This window comes from Cololabis saira, chromosome 8 (genome assembly GCF_033807715.1).
Source record: "Cololabis saira isolate AMF1-May2022 chromosome 8, fColSai1.1, whole genome shotgun sequence".
In the NCBI taxonomy this organism is placed as follows: Eukaryota; Metazoa; Chordata; class Actinopteri; order Beloniformes; family Belonidae; genus Cololabis; species Cololabis saira.
In genome coordinates, this window is record NC_084594.1 from 39060303 (window position 1) to 39077192 (window position 16890).

General features: G+C 42.8%; 1 protein-coding gene and 1 non-coding gene across 2 annotated transcripts; both read right to left on the reverse strand.

The window, feature by feature from the left end:
- Positions 1 to 9507: 9507 nt before the first annotated feature.
- On the reverse strand, positions 9508 to 10329 carry LOC133449534 (high choriolytic enzyme 2-like). The gene has a single exon (XM_061728698.1). It carries the CDS (start codon positions 10303 to 10305, stop codon positions 9508 to 9510), a length of 798 nt encoding a protein of 265 aa, XP_061584682.1. The 5' UTR covers positions 10306 to 10329.
- A 4816-nt stretch (positions 10330 to 15145) lies between these two features.
- Positions 15146 to 15217, reverse strand: trnag-ucc (transfer RNA glycine (anticodon UCC)). Its single transcript has one exon. It is a non-coding gene; the product is annotated as a tRNA-Gly (tRNA).
- Between the last annotated feature and the right edge of the window lie 1673 nt (positions 15218 to 16890).

Consider the following 16890-nt stretch of genomic DNA (forward strand, 5'->3'; position numbering starts at 1 on the left):
TTGAGCATCTGGCAATTAATAAATAATGTATTTGTTGGTTCACGATAATCAGCTCTGTTGATAACTCTGATTGCTCTTTTTTGGAGCAAAATAATTAGGGCCCAAGCCCATAATTGGTGCAAATTAGCCCTGCCCCTTCTTCTGATCGCACATATTAGTTTATAAAAACATTTGAAACATTTTATTTTAGTGTGGGGTTTTTCTATGTGGATGTGGAAAAGGACATGTGGAAGGGGCTAAAGATTTAAAAGCGAGCTGCTTGTTTAAGCGAGGTGGACCAATGTTGAGGAGCTCCAGATGTTTTCCAAACCTAAAGTATCAACTGGATGAAGATGTTTAACCGCGGGAGTGTAGTTGTGAATGTGCTTTTGTCCCATCAGAGCAACAGCTGGATCAAACAGCTGGATATGAACATAGTTAAAATGAATTAAAAGAGCAGCTTTAATTCAATGTTCCCTGCAGGCAAACTGGGGTGGATTAAAAAAACATTTCTGCAACCAACAACAATGAACAGCCATTAAAGGGGATGTCAATAAAACAGCTGCAGAAGCTGGTAAAACAGCACAAGAACGCTTTTTTTTATGCACCTTTATTTGTTTAGCATCAATTCACATTCCAATAACGATAATCCCATTCAGTATAGATATGAGTTCATAATTGCATAAACACATCCGAGTTCAGGAACACAACAGATTGCATCAAATCGTGATGTAACCCCCCCCAATCCCCCATCCTAGGGAAGCAAAAAATCTCCATCACTGGCGAGACATCTTTCTCGGGAGTCATACCTGATGCCACATGCCTCTGCAGCAGTAACTGCAGGTACACTGCAGGTAAGCTAATATTTCTTATATTTTATGTTATATAGCAACGCAGTGTCAGCCAGGAGATGCTTTTAAAACCCATTTAAGAAACGATGGTAGGAATATAGTTTATTGTGCGTGGATTTCTTTAATTGTAGGATGTTAAAAGTTTGTTAACCCACAAACTTTCTCTTTTTGTATCTGTAGTTAGTCTGGCAACAAAGGCAACTGTCAAAACCCAATTTCTTTAATCTGCTTTTTTGGGTAGATCAGTACAAATTCCTGCTTCAACCAGTAGTCCCCCCCTCTGACTCCTGCATCACTACTGAACCCAGACAGAAATCCTGACGATGTTCTCAACAGCGACATCCTGCAGAACCAAGAACGTACAGTGAACGCCGCTAAAAAAACGCAAAACGCTGCGGAAGATTAAAGGCCCTTTTGTGCAGAAAAATGAAATAAATAAAATGTGACTGGTCTTCCTCTGTGACGTGTGTGTTCATTTATTTTTCACCTGGTAGAACATTACAAAACTGACTGAAACTAGTATTTAATTCAGATAATTTAAAGGAGCTTGAGGCCGGATTGTGGCAGGATTTATGAAAAAAATCCGTATACATTTTAAGTTTTCTAGTAATAATGTCAGATGAAGCGTTCCAAACCCAAAAGAATGAGCCCTCTAGTGTATCTCTCCGTTGCCTTGAACAGGCTGTGTGCTGCAAAATGTGCTGCAATTCGGTCCCGAATTTCCCGCGCTGGGCTGCGGATGTGACGTCACATGACGCTGCATGCGCGTTCTCCCCGTTCTCCCGTGCCGACTTCACTGTTGGCTGCAGTACCCCCAACTGCCGTCTTGGTGAAGGGTGGCGCTAGAGAGTCTCATTTCTTAAAAGGAGCCTCAAGCTCCTTTAAGTGCATAAACTGTTTTAAATGCTCAATTTAAAGAACAAAAACTAACATGCATATTAACACAATTTAAAACACAATTACACATGTGGACAAATGTGTTGGTAACCTTCCATTAAAGTAAAAAACAAAAAAGAAAAACCGCAATGGTCAGTGTAATAACTTGAAAGTCACAAACATAAATTAAAGCTGCAAGCAGCGATGAACGGGCCCTCGCACTCATAAAACTGAACTTATCATCATAAGCATAATGACACCATCCACGACTTTCTATGTCAAACCATTCAAAGGTTATGGCAGGAAAAAGGAACTATAAAATATCGACCAATAAGAAGAAGGGGCGGAGCCAATTTACACCAATGAAGGTTAAGGATTCTAAACCAAATCCAATGACACCACCCACGAGTCTTTATGTCAAACCATTCAAAAGTTATGGCAGAAAGTAGGAACTATCAAATATGGACCAATCAGATGAAGGGGGTGCGCACTTTTTGGCATCTATCGTCACCACGGTAACACTTTTGACTGAGAAAAGTAATGCGCATCGTCGCAGGATCGAGACGCACATTTTGAAGTATAACACACCTGGGTGCACGTTACTGTTCGGGCGAAGAAGCGGACGAAGAAATGGCATAAATTGCGCCAAAATAACACGATTAGCTCAAAATGGCCGACTTCCTGTTCGGTTTCGGCCATGGCGCCAAGAGACTTTTCTTTAAGTTGCGACATGATACAGGTGTGTACCGATTTTCGTGCATGTACGTCAAACCGTATTATGGGGCTTGAGGCACAAAGTTTTCTAGGGGGCGCTGTTGAGCCATTGGAACACTGAATGTGTTGCTCAATATACCTCTATTATGCTTTTACAGGACTGCTTTGTGAACACTGACCACTATTTTAAAGAAGTTGATAATCAAATGTTAAATAATGTTTTAAATGCTTCAACCAAGAGAAATATATACCTTATTTTTTTGCTACTATTAATGTCTGGCAACGCGCAGCCAAATCCTGGCCCAGCCAAATGCAGCCAGATTGCCACTCCGGCTGATTTTAAATCAAGATCTGGGTTAGCCCTCATTCACTTGAATGTGTGCAGCCTTCTCTCCAAACTCGATTTTATCCGTATCTGGGCTGTTTCAACTAACGCTGATGTTTTTGTCATATCTGAGTCTTGGCTTAACAAATCAATTTCTGACTCAGACATCTCCATAAATGGTTATAATGTATTTCGTGCCGACCGACCTAAGAAAGGTGGCGGCGTTGCCATTTATGTGAAGACAATGTTTTGTTTTACTCGGTTGATTTCTAGTTCAGTTCCTAAACAGCTTGAATTTGTAGCTTTAAATGTTGAAGTATCCAAGGGACATGTTGTTACAGTAGTGGGCTGCTACAGACCCCCCTCAGCGGCCAATGAGTCCTTGTCATCATTAACAAGCCTTTTATCCCAACTACATTTTAAGGAGATTGTTTTACTGGATGACCTAACTCCTGTGTCAGATGATTTAAAAAACCTGTGTGTCTCATTAAATGTATCTCAGATTGTGGATAGTCCTACTCGTCCTAATGTTAAATGCCCTAGCAAATCTTCCCTAATTGACCTCATATTGACAAATGCTCCACATAAATACTCAGCAGTGGGTGTTTTTGCTAATGATGTGAGTGACCACTGTGTTATAGCTACCATTAGAGATACAAAGGTTCTGAAAGGTAAACCACGCATAATTATTAAAAGAGACACAAAACATTTTGTCGAACAGGCTTTTTTAAATGATTTATTTTATTTTGACTGGGGTAGAACTAATCTGATTGATGTTGAATTAGCTTGGTCTTACTTTTTTAATGGTTTTAATGAAATTGTAAATAGACATGCTCCCCTGCGTACATTTAGAGTGAAGGGCAGGGATAACCACTGGTTCACTGCAGAATTATCTAGTTTGTTGCACAATAGAAACAAGGCCTGGGGAAAAGCTAGGAAGACAGGCCTCGAGTCAGACTGGCTCCACTTTAGACAGCTTAGAAACCGTTTTACTGCTCACGTCAAAAGTGCAAAATCAAAGTTCTATCTTTCTGCTTCGACTGAAAATCTGAACAATCCAAGGAAATTCTGGAAAGCCATTAAATCTTTATCTGTTAGTGTCAACCATAATGAGTTGCCTCCTTCCATTACTACTGAATCTGGCATTATCTCGGATAGAGCTACAATATTGAATTGTTTTAATAAGCACTTTGTATCCTGTGGTTCACTGTTCAATTCTGTCTCCGGTTCTGCATGTGTGGACACTGCAGGTTTTGATTCAGAACAAGCTTGTGTGGATCACCCATTCTGCTTCTCTCCTTTTTCTGTTGAAGCTGTACATGAAGCCCTAACCAAGATAGATACTCGAAAACCGTCTGGACCAGATAATTTTGAACCATTTTTCTTAAAGTTAGCGGCAGATTTCATTGCTCCACCCCTTACGTATATTTTTAATCTCTCCATAAGCTCTAAGATGATCCCAAAGGTATGGAAGTCCGCTTATGTTCTCCCTCTGCTAAAAGGAGGGGAGGCCACTCTTTTAAATAATTACAGGCCCATTTCAAAACTATCAGTTCTGGCTAAGATTCTGAAAAAGCTTGTTAGTGAACAGCTAAAGGAGTTTTTATGTAGAAATGACATTCTATCTAAACACCAGTCTGGTTTTAGGAAGCAACACAGCACCATTTCAGCAACAATGAAGGTTGTGAATGATATCATGGGCATTGTTGACAGTAAACTGAGCTGTGCAGCCCTGTTTATTGATCTGTCAAAGGCTTTTGATACTGTGGACCATCATATTCTGAGGCAGAGGCTGATTAGTATTGGATTTCTGAGCAGGCAGTGGGGTGGTTTGTAAACTACTAATGTGATGGTCTCACTTCTGAGTGGCTTAACATCCGAAATGGGGTACCACAGGGTTCTGTTTTAGGTCCACTTTTATTTTCTATTTATATAAATAGTTTAGGTCAAAATGTAAATGACGCTAACTTTCATTTTTATGCAGATGATACAGTGGTATATTGTGATGGCCCCTCCATTCCAGAGGCTCTTGCTAAGTTGCAGGCTGTTTTTAATGTTCTCCAGACTCAGCTCTCGCAACTAAAGCTAATTTTAAATGCTGATAAAACAAAGGTTAAGCAGTTCTCAAATGCTAGGAAGAAGCCAGTGAATACCTTAGACATTACTACTGCTCAGAGAAACAAAATAGAAGTAGTATCTAGTTATAAATATCTTGGTATCTGGCTTGATGACTGCCTTTCTTTTAAATTGCATGTAAATAATCTTCTTAAAAAACTGAGGTTAAAAATAGGGTTTTACTTCAGAAACAAGGCATGTTTCTCCTTTGAGGCCAGAAGGAGACTGCTCTCTGCAACATTTTTACCAATTTTGGATTATGGTGATCTATTGTATATGAATGCTCCTGCCCAGTTCTTGCATATGTTAGATACTGCGTATCATAGTGCACTGAGATTTGTTACAAAGTGTAAACCTCTAACCCATCATTGCATTCTGTACTCCAAGGCTGGCTTACCTTCACTGACATGGCGGAGGCTTAATCATTGGTACCTGTTCATATACAAAGCTATATTAGGTAAACTTCCATTTTACATTTGTTCTCTGATGAAGTTGAAAGCCATCAGTAGTTATAGCCTGAGATCAAATGATGCTATCCTGCTGTCCATATCAAGTGCGAGGACCAATCTAGGGAAGAAAGCCTTCAGCTGCTCTGCCCCACTTTCTTGGAATAGCCTCCAAAAAGACCTGAAGCTAAACACATTAGTCTCATTGTCTGATTTTAAAGCTCTTACAAATACATTTTTAAATGACATCTGTTGGTACTTGTCACTGTTTTTAAGTATTGTAACTTATTTACTGGCATTGTTTTGTGAGCTATCTTGCATTGTCCTTCTATTTCCGTTGATATTGATGTTGTTTTGTCTGTAACTTTAAAGGAGACCTATTATGGCATTTAATGTATATTTTAAACAGGCCTTGAATGTCTTAAAAACAATCTAAAGCTTGTTTTTTCTACATAAATCATAAATCCAGCCTGTGGGCCCTGTCACTAGTTTTACCGCTTCTAACCTCTTTTTCTGTGCTCCATTCTAAGGGAAGGGGGGGGTATGATAATGAGGCTCTGTGCTGATTGGCTCCCTGAATGACGTGTAGCAGGGGAGGAGAATAAACCTCGCTCTGCCAGAGCAGCCCGAGCCTGTAAATTATCACAACACTGAATTTTCACAAATGGCAACTTTATTGTTAAAAAAAATAAAATATGAGTTGTATATAAATAACATGTATGCACTATTTAAGCCGGATCTACCCGGTGGATGCTGAACGCTGGCCCCGGAGCCACGCCGGGCGCCCAGCATGGCTCCGGGGCGCATCGCCCGTTACCGGTGATCAAACGGACAGATTTCGATGAAAATCTTGGAGCCTGAAGCTGATCCGACCTGGGACGTACCCCAGAAATCCCTGCTCCCAAAGTGGCTGGGAACCTGGACAATTTAGTCGGACGGACCCGGTTTGGGAACCAGGAAGTAAGCTGGAGGAGCGCGCATCACCGCGGCTTTAACCGGGGAATCTGACCAGTTCCGACCGGCCGGGACCGCAGGAACCGGCCTGGACTGGTAGCAGGGACTCCCGGGGACCGACCAGCGGAATTTTAGCCGGATCTGCCCGGCGGATGCTGCGCGACGGGCACCGCAACCCCACGCCCTGCGCACAGATCGCTCGGGAGCGCATCCGCGGCGCATCGTCCGTTACCGGTGATTAAACTGACAGATTTGGCTGAAAATCTCAGAGGGTGAAGCTGATCCGACCTGGGACAGACCCCCGAGGACCCAGCTCCCAAACCATCCGGGAACCTGGATGATTTAACCCGGATCCGGGTCCGACTGGCTGAAGGAAGCACCGCTCCAGCTCCGTAGAGAGCTGGTTGTGGGCGTGGTTTCAGCAGCGGAGGCTGAACCCATGGAAATGAGCACCTATGGTGACGTCACCATAGGCGCAGATTCAGAATGGCTCAAAAAAAGGTCACGTAACAATGGGGGACTCTGCTCGGCGGGGGTCAGAGACCCTGCAGAATTTCATGGTATTTTGTCTCCCCTGTGCTGGCAGGGTGAGGGGAGACCACTTTATATATGTTAAAACAAGAAAAAACGGGTTTTTCATAATAGGTCCCCTTTAAAAGCTGCCATTTTTGGTCAGGTCTCCCTTGAAAAAGAGATCCTAGATCTCAATGGGACTAACCTGGTAAAATAAAATAAAAAATAAAACACCATCCGTCACTCAGTACGTACACATGCAGCGATTCAACATGGTTGCAGATCTGATCAGATAATGACATGCAGAAGATTGGATCAACTTATCTGATCACACATGCTGTTCTGAGATCAGACTGAATCAGATTGAATAAGCCACTGTAACCAGAGCATGGCTGACTCCGTGACGCTAGGTGGCGCTGTACCCGAGGTAACCATGGTAACCATTTCAACAAAGAGCCACTTCCGGTTGACCTCCGCTTAACAACAACAAGGAAAGGAAAAAGTGCATTCTCACTGCTTTCCTATTAATAATCTGTCTAAAACAGCCTTTCTCAACCTTTTTTCAGTCATGACACCTTTCAAAAGTGAATAAAATCTCACGACACCCCAGAGTAAAATATAATTAAAACCGCACTGCATCGCTCTGACTGTAAATGAATATGTCCCGTTTGTATCAATAACTTTAACACGTTAACTGCACCAGAGTAGAAGTCATCGTTCACTGTTGTGCTTAGTTGCCACGCTGATGGACAGAAACTATGGTGACTTTTAAAAGAAAGACTGCCTAAAGAGAATTTTCCAGCCGGCTTCACGCCGGCTGGAAAAGTGAAGTCTGATTTATGGTTCCGCGTTAAATCGACGCAGAGCTTACGCCGTAACGTACGCGGCGAAGCGCAACATACGTGTGCGTCGCCGCATAACCTACGGCGTAATCTCTGCGTTGGTTAACGCAGAACCATAAATCAGACTTAAGGCTGCAGCGGCGTGTGAGCGACGGATGACTGAGAGGGAGAACAGTTTCTCCAGGAGTGGAAGCAGCGCCGGCAAGTTATGCCACAGTTTGCAGATAGATTGTTGATGCGTGGGCTAACGTGTCTGCTGGGATTATTTTGCGAGCTTTTGCAAAAGCATTTCCGAGGCGCCGCGGCACGGAACGTGACTCTGACAGCGAGGAATCCGGACTGGTAGCTGATTTAGCGGAGCTCTTTAATGCAGAAACAAAGGATGAGACTTAATGGGTTTGATTAATGTAAAAACTGAAATAAAGTAGCCTACAATCAAACAAAGTTTTGCTCCCGCTGTATTTTTAAATACGCACACTCCTGTGCTTGTGTGTGTGTGTGTGTTCTTGTGTGTGTGCCGTTTCGGTCGGTGCGCCGTGTGTGTTTTAAATACAGAAATGACACAAGACTGAGACTATGCCTTTCCACACGGCGCCCGTATGGTCGCGAAAATACAGTATTTATATATGAAATGTTAGAATAGGAAATATTTTGACGACACGACACCCCAAGGTGCTACTACTGAGCAGCGTCGCGTCGTCTTCCGGGTGAATCCCCTCCCCCGGGGGAAAACCCCACCCGGGGGAAAATCTCGAGCATGCGCAGACTGTAATATCCATGTCCCCGTACACATGGCATTAACAAGGCGGTTGCGACTGGCTTATCTAGGTGCTGCAAGCGGGTTGATGAATCCGGTCTGATCAGATTGACTTGACTGACTTAAGGTGTTCACATGCAGTTTAAAAGTCAGTACGATGTGTGCAAATGATCTCCAACCAGCTTGAATCGCTGCATGTGCACGTACTAATGTTTGAATCAACGTAGATGACTGAGAACGCAAAACTGTTGAAAGTAAATCATTAGACAGCTAAGGTGGGACTTGTCAAGATACATATTGGCAAACGACAAAGCCTCTGGGAGAATGTCATTTGGACAGATGAGACAAAACTGGAGTTTTTTGGCGAGTCTGATCAGTATAAGCCTTCATAGAAAAGAAGACTGCAGCTGCTGTGAAACATGAAGGAGTTGAGATTTAACACTGACCACATAAAAGTGTTTTAACTATGAATATTTCAGGGCTTCTAACGATTTCATGAATGCCTAAACACCTAAATTTCACTCTGTGAAGTTTATACCCAGATTTGTGCCGCTCAAGTTTCATGAATGAGGTTCACTGAAATACAATAAACGTGTTGCTTCTGTCCACACGGAAGAGATGAGTCTCCTCTCGTGGCTAAAGGATGTTGCCTCCCTCTAGTGGACAAGTAAGGAGCTGCGAGTCCCGTCGTATGGTTGGAGAGTAGGATGTTTTTTTGGATTTTATTTACTACGGTCAAAAACTAGATTCATAATTTTCACTAAAACATGAAAATGTAGCCCTGCTTCTTTTTTAAAACATTTTGTACAATTACAACTAAAGGTAAGAAAAACCTCTGTTTTCTGTCCCCACCGGGAGACTTCATCATCATCTCCCTAAAACAGTAAAGAAAGAAAATATGAGCCGAAGTAGTAGAAACGTGAGCAAATTAAAATCAAGGAACTTTGGAAAAGATTTTTTAGTGATAACTCATATCACACCAAACTTGTTGTGAATACACAAATTCTGAATACACAAAAAAAGAAGAACAGCTAGCCCTTATTTTGCATTGCTTTTATTTCAAATATTTTGCTCACTCGGGATCACATCCTGTTATCTGAGCATTTCATCCATCATTATTCATCTGACAGTGTTGCTAACAGCCGTAGAGCATGTTGATCCTGCTGATGTCCCAGCGGGACAGACCGTTCCTCTGGCCGATCCGGGCGTTGGGGTTTCCAATGGGGGTGATGGTCTCCCTCCCCCGGCCCACGGAGAAGGCGAATCTTCCATAGTGCATGATGGAGGAGTAATCGTAGGGCGTGTTCAGGTTGTTGGTGTCGTGCTTGTGGAAGTTGTAGGCGCTCTTCTGGATGATGTTCATCCAGTTGATCCTGACGTATCTGTCGCGGTCGCTCCTGGTCTGCTCGTGCTGGAAGCCCAGAGCGTGGTTGAGCTCGTGCTGGACGATGCCACCGTAGATGCAGCCCGCCCTGTTGAGAGAGAGCTCCTGCCTGCCTCCCTGTCTGCCCAGGGCGGAGTAGCATCCGCCTTTGTTCACAATGCTGATGTAGTCGTTCTCGTTCCTGCGAGGGGTGAAGCGGACGCAGGTGCGGCTGAAGGCCCTCATGGCGCCCTCGATCGTCTGCCTCTCGTACCCGGAGAACTGAGAACTTATCGTGTAGGCGATCACCACTTTGCCATTGGAGGCTTTTTTCCACAGACAGCTGTTGTACCAGCACTTCATGGCGTTTCTGGTAACGGGAGCCACCAGGTCTCCTTCCAGCAGGAACTCCTCTGTGGCGTTATTGGTGGTCAGAATCTGGGTGGTCATGTCCACTTCCGTTTCTTCATCTTCTGCCATCTCTGCACCTGAACCTTCATCCTCCTGGAAAGGTTGAGCCTGAGAGAGGCCGAGCAGGAGCAGCAAGAGCAGGCTGGCAGAGGGACTCATCTTCAGGTGTGGAGAGACTCCTTGGAGCTTGATGTCTGCTCAGTCCGGTCCAGGGTCTTTATACGCTCCTGCACAGGTGTGTCTGCAGCAGGATTATGGGTGGGGGGCTACACTGTTAGGCCTAATGTCAACCTCTGCAGGGAGGACTCTGCAGACAAACCTACTCCTCAAACACGCTTTCTTATAACTATTGATTAAATGGATAAAGTCAGCTTAACTAGCGATATTTACTTCATCTGAACACTTTGTAAACTTTTCAACCAGTGAAATGTTTTCTGTCAAATTAACCTCCAATACACCAATTTATATTTGCATTTTCAGAAATCTGCTCTACTTATATTTGTTTTACTTTTCTTCAGTTATTCTACAAACACAAGAAACATGATCATGAAACTTACAACACTGTTACACCCAGATGGAGGTGATATGTACAGCAGGCCTTCCTGTTAAATACTAACATAAACATGTTTAGTCTGAATGCTGCTGTTTACGTGAACGCTCAACCCACCTACAACTGAGGCACTAACGGCATTAGTTTGAAATGTATTGAATTCATTTTAATTCATTTATCTAAAGCTTTAATTGGATATTTTAAAGAATCATATTTTTATTTCATGTATATCTGCACCTCTGATTAAATATATCACTTGTGATTATACCGTAATTTAAATTGCCCCATATTCAAAAGCTGACATCTCCTGAGGTCTTAATAAAACACATTTGAGGATAAAAGTTTGCATCCTTCTAACGGACGCACACTTCCTCTTTTCCCAGTTAAACAGTAAAGTTGAGGAAACGTTTTGCTTTTTTCTGTAAAATGTTCTGAGAGAATCTTTTAAAGAGAATTTCTCTTTTTACATCTTTCTTCAAAGTCAAAGGTTTCATGCAGGAGACTTGGTTAGTGTTAGTGACTTGGTTTTCCCGCTCAAGACGTTGACCTGCAAAGGAACCGCCAGACTCACTGAAAACTCCCAGGAAGGAAAATGTGCCATGAAAGTTATAATATCCCGATTAATCTCCACGTACCAACTGTTATTAAACTGTATCAGGATCTGGGTGAAATTATATTGTAATAATCCCGGGAGATACGGCTCAAAATGCCATAACATTACACCATAACATTAAAATTACAAATTGGAGGCTCTATGTTCAGAAAATAATTACAAGGGCAGGATGGTGGTGAAACATAATCTGAGCAGGACACTGGAACTAAATAACACCTGTTCTCAACCGCTTCCACCATTTTTTACAGTAAAACCTGAACGAAGAGTCCACAAAAGACCAACACCTCCTGACTTTAATCTCTGTGGACCACGGATCCCTGACTCCTCTGGAAACGTCTTTATTCTGATTCCAGGATTGACGATCGTGTGTCAGATCTGTGTGTTTGCAGTGTTCATAGAAAACCATCAGAGGGAGCCAACATCAAACTTTTAAAAGAACATTTTCCTGCTTGAAGCTCGTCTGCCAAAATAAACATTCATGTCCAAAACATGAGCTGTCAGGTCACTGTTCATGTTGGATTTGAGTTATTTAGTGTCCCTCTGAAAAGATGAGAAGCTTTTAGAGGTAATAATGTGTGCTTTTCCTCGTCAGTGTTTCAGATCAGTATGCTTTTGATTTGCAGCTTGATAATCTGCTGATGTGTCGGACACAGAAAGAGTGAGCTTTCTCAGGACAAATTATTCTGTTTCACTTAATCTTATAATGTTGATTCTGTAAAAGGACATTTCATCATTTTTAAAATGTGAGATTTTATTAGTTAAAACAACAATTTACCTGTAGTAGGTGCTACAAGTCTCATGATGTAAATCCTTTAGATTATAGTGTAATAATCCCGGGAGATATGACTCAAAATGACACCATAACATTAAAATCACAAATCGGAGGCTCAGTGGACTGATCTGTGTTCATTTTTCATGTGTTTCATCAAACAAAACTCTTTTAATGACCTTTGTCCTGAACCACTAAGCAACTTTTGTAGAAGGATAATGTGGTCATTGTGGTTGATTCTGTTCTACTTTCATAGCGGCCGTGTTTATCCATCCTCTTTCTACACACCAACTAGACATAAGCTTCCAGATCAAGAAGTGAATCATTCCTGCACAATATTCAGATGTTTGCAGACATTTCTTTATTTTCTTGCCTGTCTCTTATCCATTGAAGCCCCTCAGTGCTTCTCTTAAACACACTTCAGCATCTGTATGTTGCTCTTTGCACTTGTCCTGCTTTTTCTTGCATCTTGCAGCTGAAGCTACGTTGACTTGTTTTTCTCTGGGAGGGCTTTATTCTCCTCCTGCAGCTGAGGTGTTTTCACCAGAGATACTCTGGAAAAGAGAGGATGAAGACCGGAACAAAAGAGATGTTGGGGAGAAGAGTTTGGAGAGGAGGAGGAGAGGAGGTGAAGTCGCTGAGCTACTGGTTCCCAGCAGCCTTCTCTCTGCTGGACCTTTAGAAAATCCGGCTGAGCAAACTTTTCTTCTTCACCACCTTTTCTTTCTTTTTGTCCTCTCCTCCTTCCATTTCTTTAAGATGTTCTTCATCTTTTTCTTTGATGTAATTCAAATCTTTCTGTACTTTTTCATCTCTTCTCTTCTCATCTGCCTTTTGTTTCTTGAAGATCTTTAAGAAACCTCTCTTCTTTTTCTCCTTTTTAACAATCTTCTCCTCCTCCAGGATTCTTTCTTTCTCTTCTACTTGTGTCTCCAGCTGCAGTTTCTCATCCTCCTCTTCCAATTCTTTCTTCTGTGCTGCTTCATCTTCCTTTTCCTCCACATTTCCCACCTCTCTCTTGAGTCCTGCACAGTCTTTGTCTGGTTTTAGTTTGGTATCACAGATTTGTGTCTTTTCCATTTCCAGGTCCTTCCATTAAAGTCTTTATCTCTCCCTGCAGCTTCTTCTTGTCATTCTGCAGGTTTACAGCACGTTCCTCTTCTCGTACCTTCATTTGCTTCATCTCAGCTTTCTCCACATCCATATTGCACTGCAACAGTTGCAGGTCTGTCCTCTTCTCCTCCAGATCAAGCATTGTTGCTTGCAACTCTTCCATCTCCATCTCATGTTTTTTCTTGCCCTTCATCAGTATCTGTTCTTCTCTTTGCAAGCTTTCCTTCTTCTCTTTCAGATCCCTCTTTTCCTTCTGGTTTTCTTCTTTTATTTCTTCAGTCTGTCTTTTGAGTTCTTCCAGGATCATTTTCTCATTTTCAACCTCGACCCCTCTTTCCTTGAACCGCTGCCTTTCACTGCCTCCTCCACCTGGAACCAGGATTTTTCCTGTTCCTGCTTCTGCTGGAGATGGATCTCCATCTTGTACTCTTCCAGTTTTAGTTTTTTCTCTTGGAGGGCTTTATTCTCCTCCTGCAGCTGCTGGAGTTGCTCTCTCAGTTCAGCTCTGTTTGAGTCCAAGTTCTGGTTGATCAACATCATTCTTTCCATTTCCTCTTCACGATCTACAAGTCCAAACTCCAGTTTGTTGTTGTAGTTGGTCAGGAAAGCATTTTCTCTTCTGCAGCCTTTGATCTCCATTTGGAGTTGGCCGAGATCATCTGAGACCTGGGACTGAGCTCCATCGCTGGGAGAGCCATTATTAAGTGACTCCTCATACATAGACAGCAGCGTCGGGGCCAGCTTGATATGAAACTTCCTATAAAATTCAACACTGAACCCATAGGGCCCTGGAGCTTTATTGGTCTTCATTGCCTGGATCACCTGGACTATTTCCTCAGAGGTGAGCGGAGCATCCAGGTCCAAAGCGGAGGGGGGGTTAATCTCAGGGGCCTCAATACCATCCATAAATGCAGCCATCTTAGAAGTATCTAAGGGAAATTCAGTTTTATATAGCTTCAGTTGGTGGGCAAGCAAACGTCCTGATTTATCTCCCTGTTCATAATAGGTGCTACGTGATTTTAGTAAGGTCTGCTCTGCTCCACGAGTGGAGATCAGGTCAAATTCAGATTGTAAGTCAAGCCGTTTTTTAAATAAATCAAGGGAGGGGTTTGAGGAGTAGTCATGGTCCAGCTGAAGAATCTTAAAAGTGAGCTCCTGAAACCTAGCTTTGTGCTCTTTATTAGAGTGAGCTGAAAAGGAGATGATTTGCCCTCTTAGATACGCCTTCAGCGTTTCCCACAGTAGGGAGAAGGAGGTGGAATCATTCTGGTTAAGAGCGAGGAAATCATCAATAGAGTTAGAAATAAATTTGCAGAATTTTTTGTCCGATAGGAGGAGGGGATTAAATCTCCAAAGTGGCGGGGCTTTAATGTGGGAAGAAAATTTAATATCTAGGAGCAGGGGGGCGAAAAGTCACTGAAATCACCGTACTTCCCCATTCTGATGCTTGGTTTGAACTACAGGAGATTCTCTTGACCATGTCTACGTGCCTAATTGCATTGATTTGCTGTCATGTGATTGGCTGGTTAGAAACTTCCATCGAAGAGCAGTTGGAGCAGTTATCTTACCTAATAAAGTGGCCAGTGAGTGTAAATGCATACATATGTATGTGTCCCATGTATACTCCTCATGGACATTAAAGCTTTTTGAAGGGATTGATGTTCAATAGCAAGCATTAAGTCCAATTCATCTTGTGAGTTTGTCTAACTATGAACATAATTCATCCTTTTTGGAACAATCAGTGTTGCTGATTACCCTTTCTTACTTCATTGGGTTTATTAACACAAATAATGGAGATGCCGGGGATTGAACCCAGGGCCTCATACATGCAAAGCATGCGCTCTACAACCCCTTCGGTGGGTGCCCCTGAAGACAGGAAGACAGGAAGTTCTAAGAGTTAATGGAAACAAGTATGTTGAAGTGTGAAAATTCAGATTTTTCACAAAAGTAGTGCTGCGATGGCCGGGAATCGAACCCGGGTCAACTTCTTGGAAGGCAGCTATGCTCACCACTATACCACCATCGCACAGTTCTGGCAAATCAACGTCATAATTTCCTCAACACACTGCATGTTGTTGATGCCAAATTCTGACCATACCATCCGAATGTTGCAACCGACATTGAAACTCATCATACCAGGCAACATTTTTCCAAACTTCTGTTGTCCAAATTTGGTGAGCCTGAGTGAATTGTAGCCTCAGTTTCCTGTTCTAAGCTGAGAGGAGTGGTACCCAGTGTGGTTCTGCTGCTGTGGCCCATCCGCCTCAAGGTTCCACGTGTTGTGCATTCAGAGATGCTCTTCGGCATACCTCGGTTGTAACAAGTGGTTATTTGAGTTACTGTTGCCTTTCTATCAGCTACAACCAGTCTGGCCATTCTCTTCTGACCTCTGGCATCCACAAGGCATTTGCCCTCAAGAAACTACCGCCCACTGGTTTTTTTCTCTTTTTCCGACGACTCTCTGTCAACCCCAGAGAGGTTTTTGCATGAAAATCCCAGTAGATCGGCAGGTTCTGAAATACTCAGATCAGCCCGTCTGTTACCAACAACCATGCCACGTTCAAAGTCACTGAAATCACCGTACTTCCCCATTCTGATGCTTGGTTTGAACTACAGGAGATTCTCTTGACGATGGTCGTTTCCGAATTCGCATACTGTACTACAAGTATACACTGATTTGGCCAAAGTGTAGTAAGTAGTATGCTGTATGTGAACGGAAGGAAATCTGCAGTGTGCGAAAAATACCCGGATGTTTTACTGATTTGGAAAAAAATCCTCAGCATGCTTCAGACCAGCCTACCTCGCTCACTATATCCCAGAATGCAATGCGGCCTCGGCCGGGCAGCGCTTTTTTCTTTTTGTTTCTCAAATCTTTATTGAGAAAACATAAATGCAGGACAAAACAGCTGCGACCGGACAGTGATGTGAAGGCAGAAAGGACTAATTGCACCGTGGAGAGGGAGAAGGAGGAATATAAATCTATCTATCTATCTATCTATCTATCTATCTATCTATCTATCTATCTATCTATCTATCTATCTATCTATCTATCTATCTATCTATCTATCTATCTATCTATCTATCTATCTATCTAGTAAAAACATGAAGCTTCACTTTATATTCAGACAAACTAACGTGACAGATACGACTGTTAGATTTCATCTATCAAACCAACATTTATTTTCCTAAATGATTTATCTCAGCCGGCGACAATTCTCCACAGAGCTGCAGGTTTCTCCCCGGGACGGCGCCGTAGTTTGACCCGGCGATCGCGTCTGTTCTCCGGCCGTGAGCTGCTGCTGTTACCATGGTAACAGCTGCTGATGCGGCCGAACCGGCGGCTCTTTTGATCCCCGGAACATCGGATCAAATTACTTAACAGGCGTTATTTGGAGAAACTTGCTACTAAACTAAACGGTTACTTTTACGCCTGAAAAGATGTTAAAACGTAATAAAGTGGCATATTAACAGCGCTACAGCTGGAATTACAACAGCTTCTAGTAGTCTGCTTTTAAATCTCATCTTTCGCCGACGTTTTGGTGCGAGATGCATTCTGGGATACACTGTAGCACACTGCTGTGTGAACAGTCTGCTGGAGCAGCGTACTGAATCCTTCATTTAGTAGGCAGTATACAGTGCATACTTTGCAGTATGTAGCATGTAGTGCGGTAGTGTCCGAATTCGGAAACGGCCCATGTC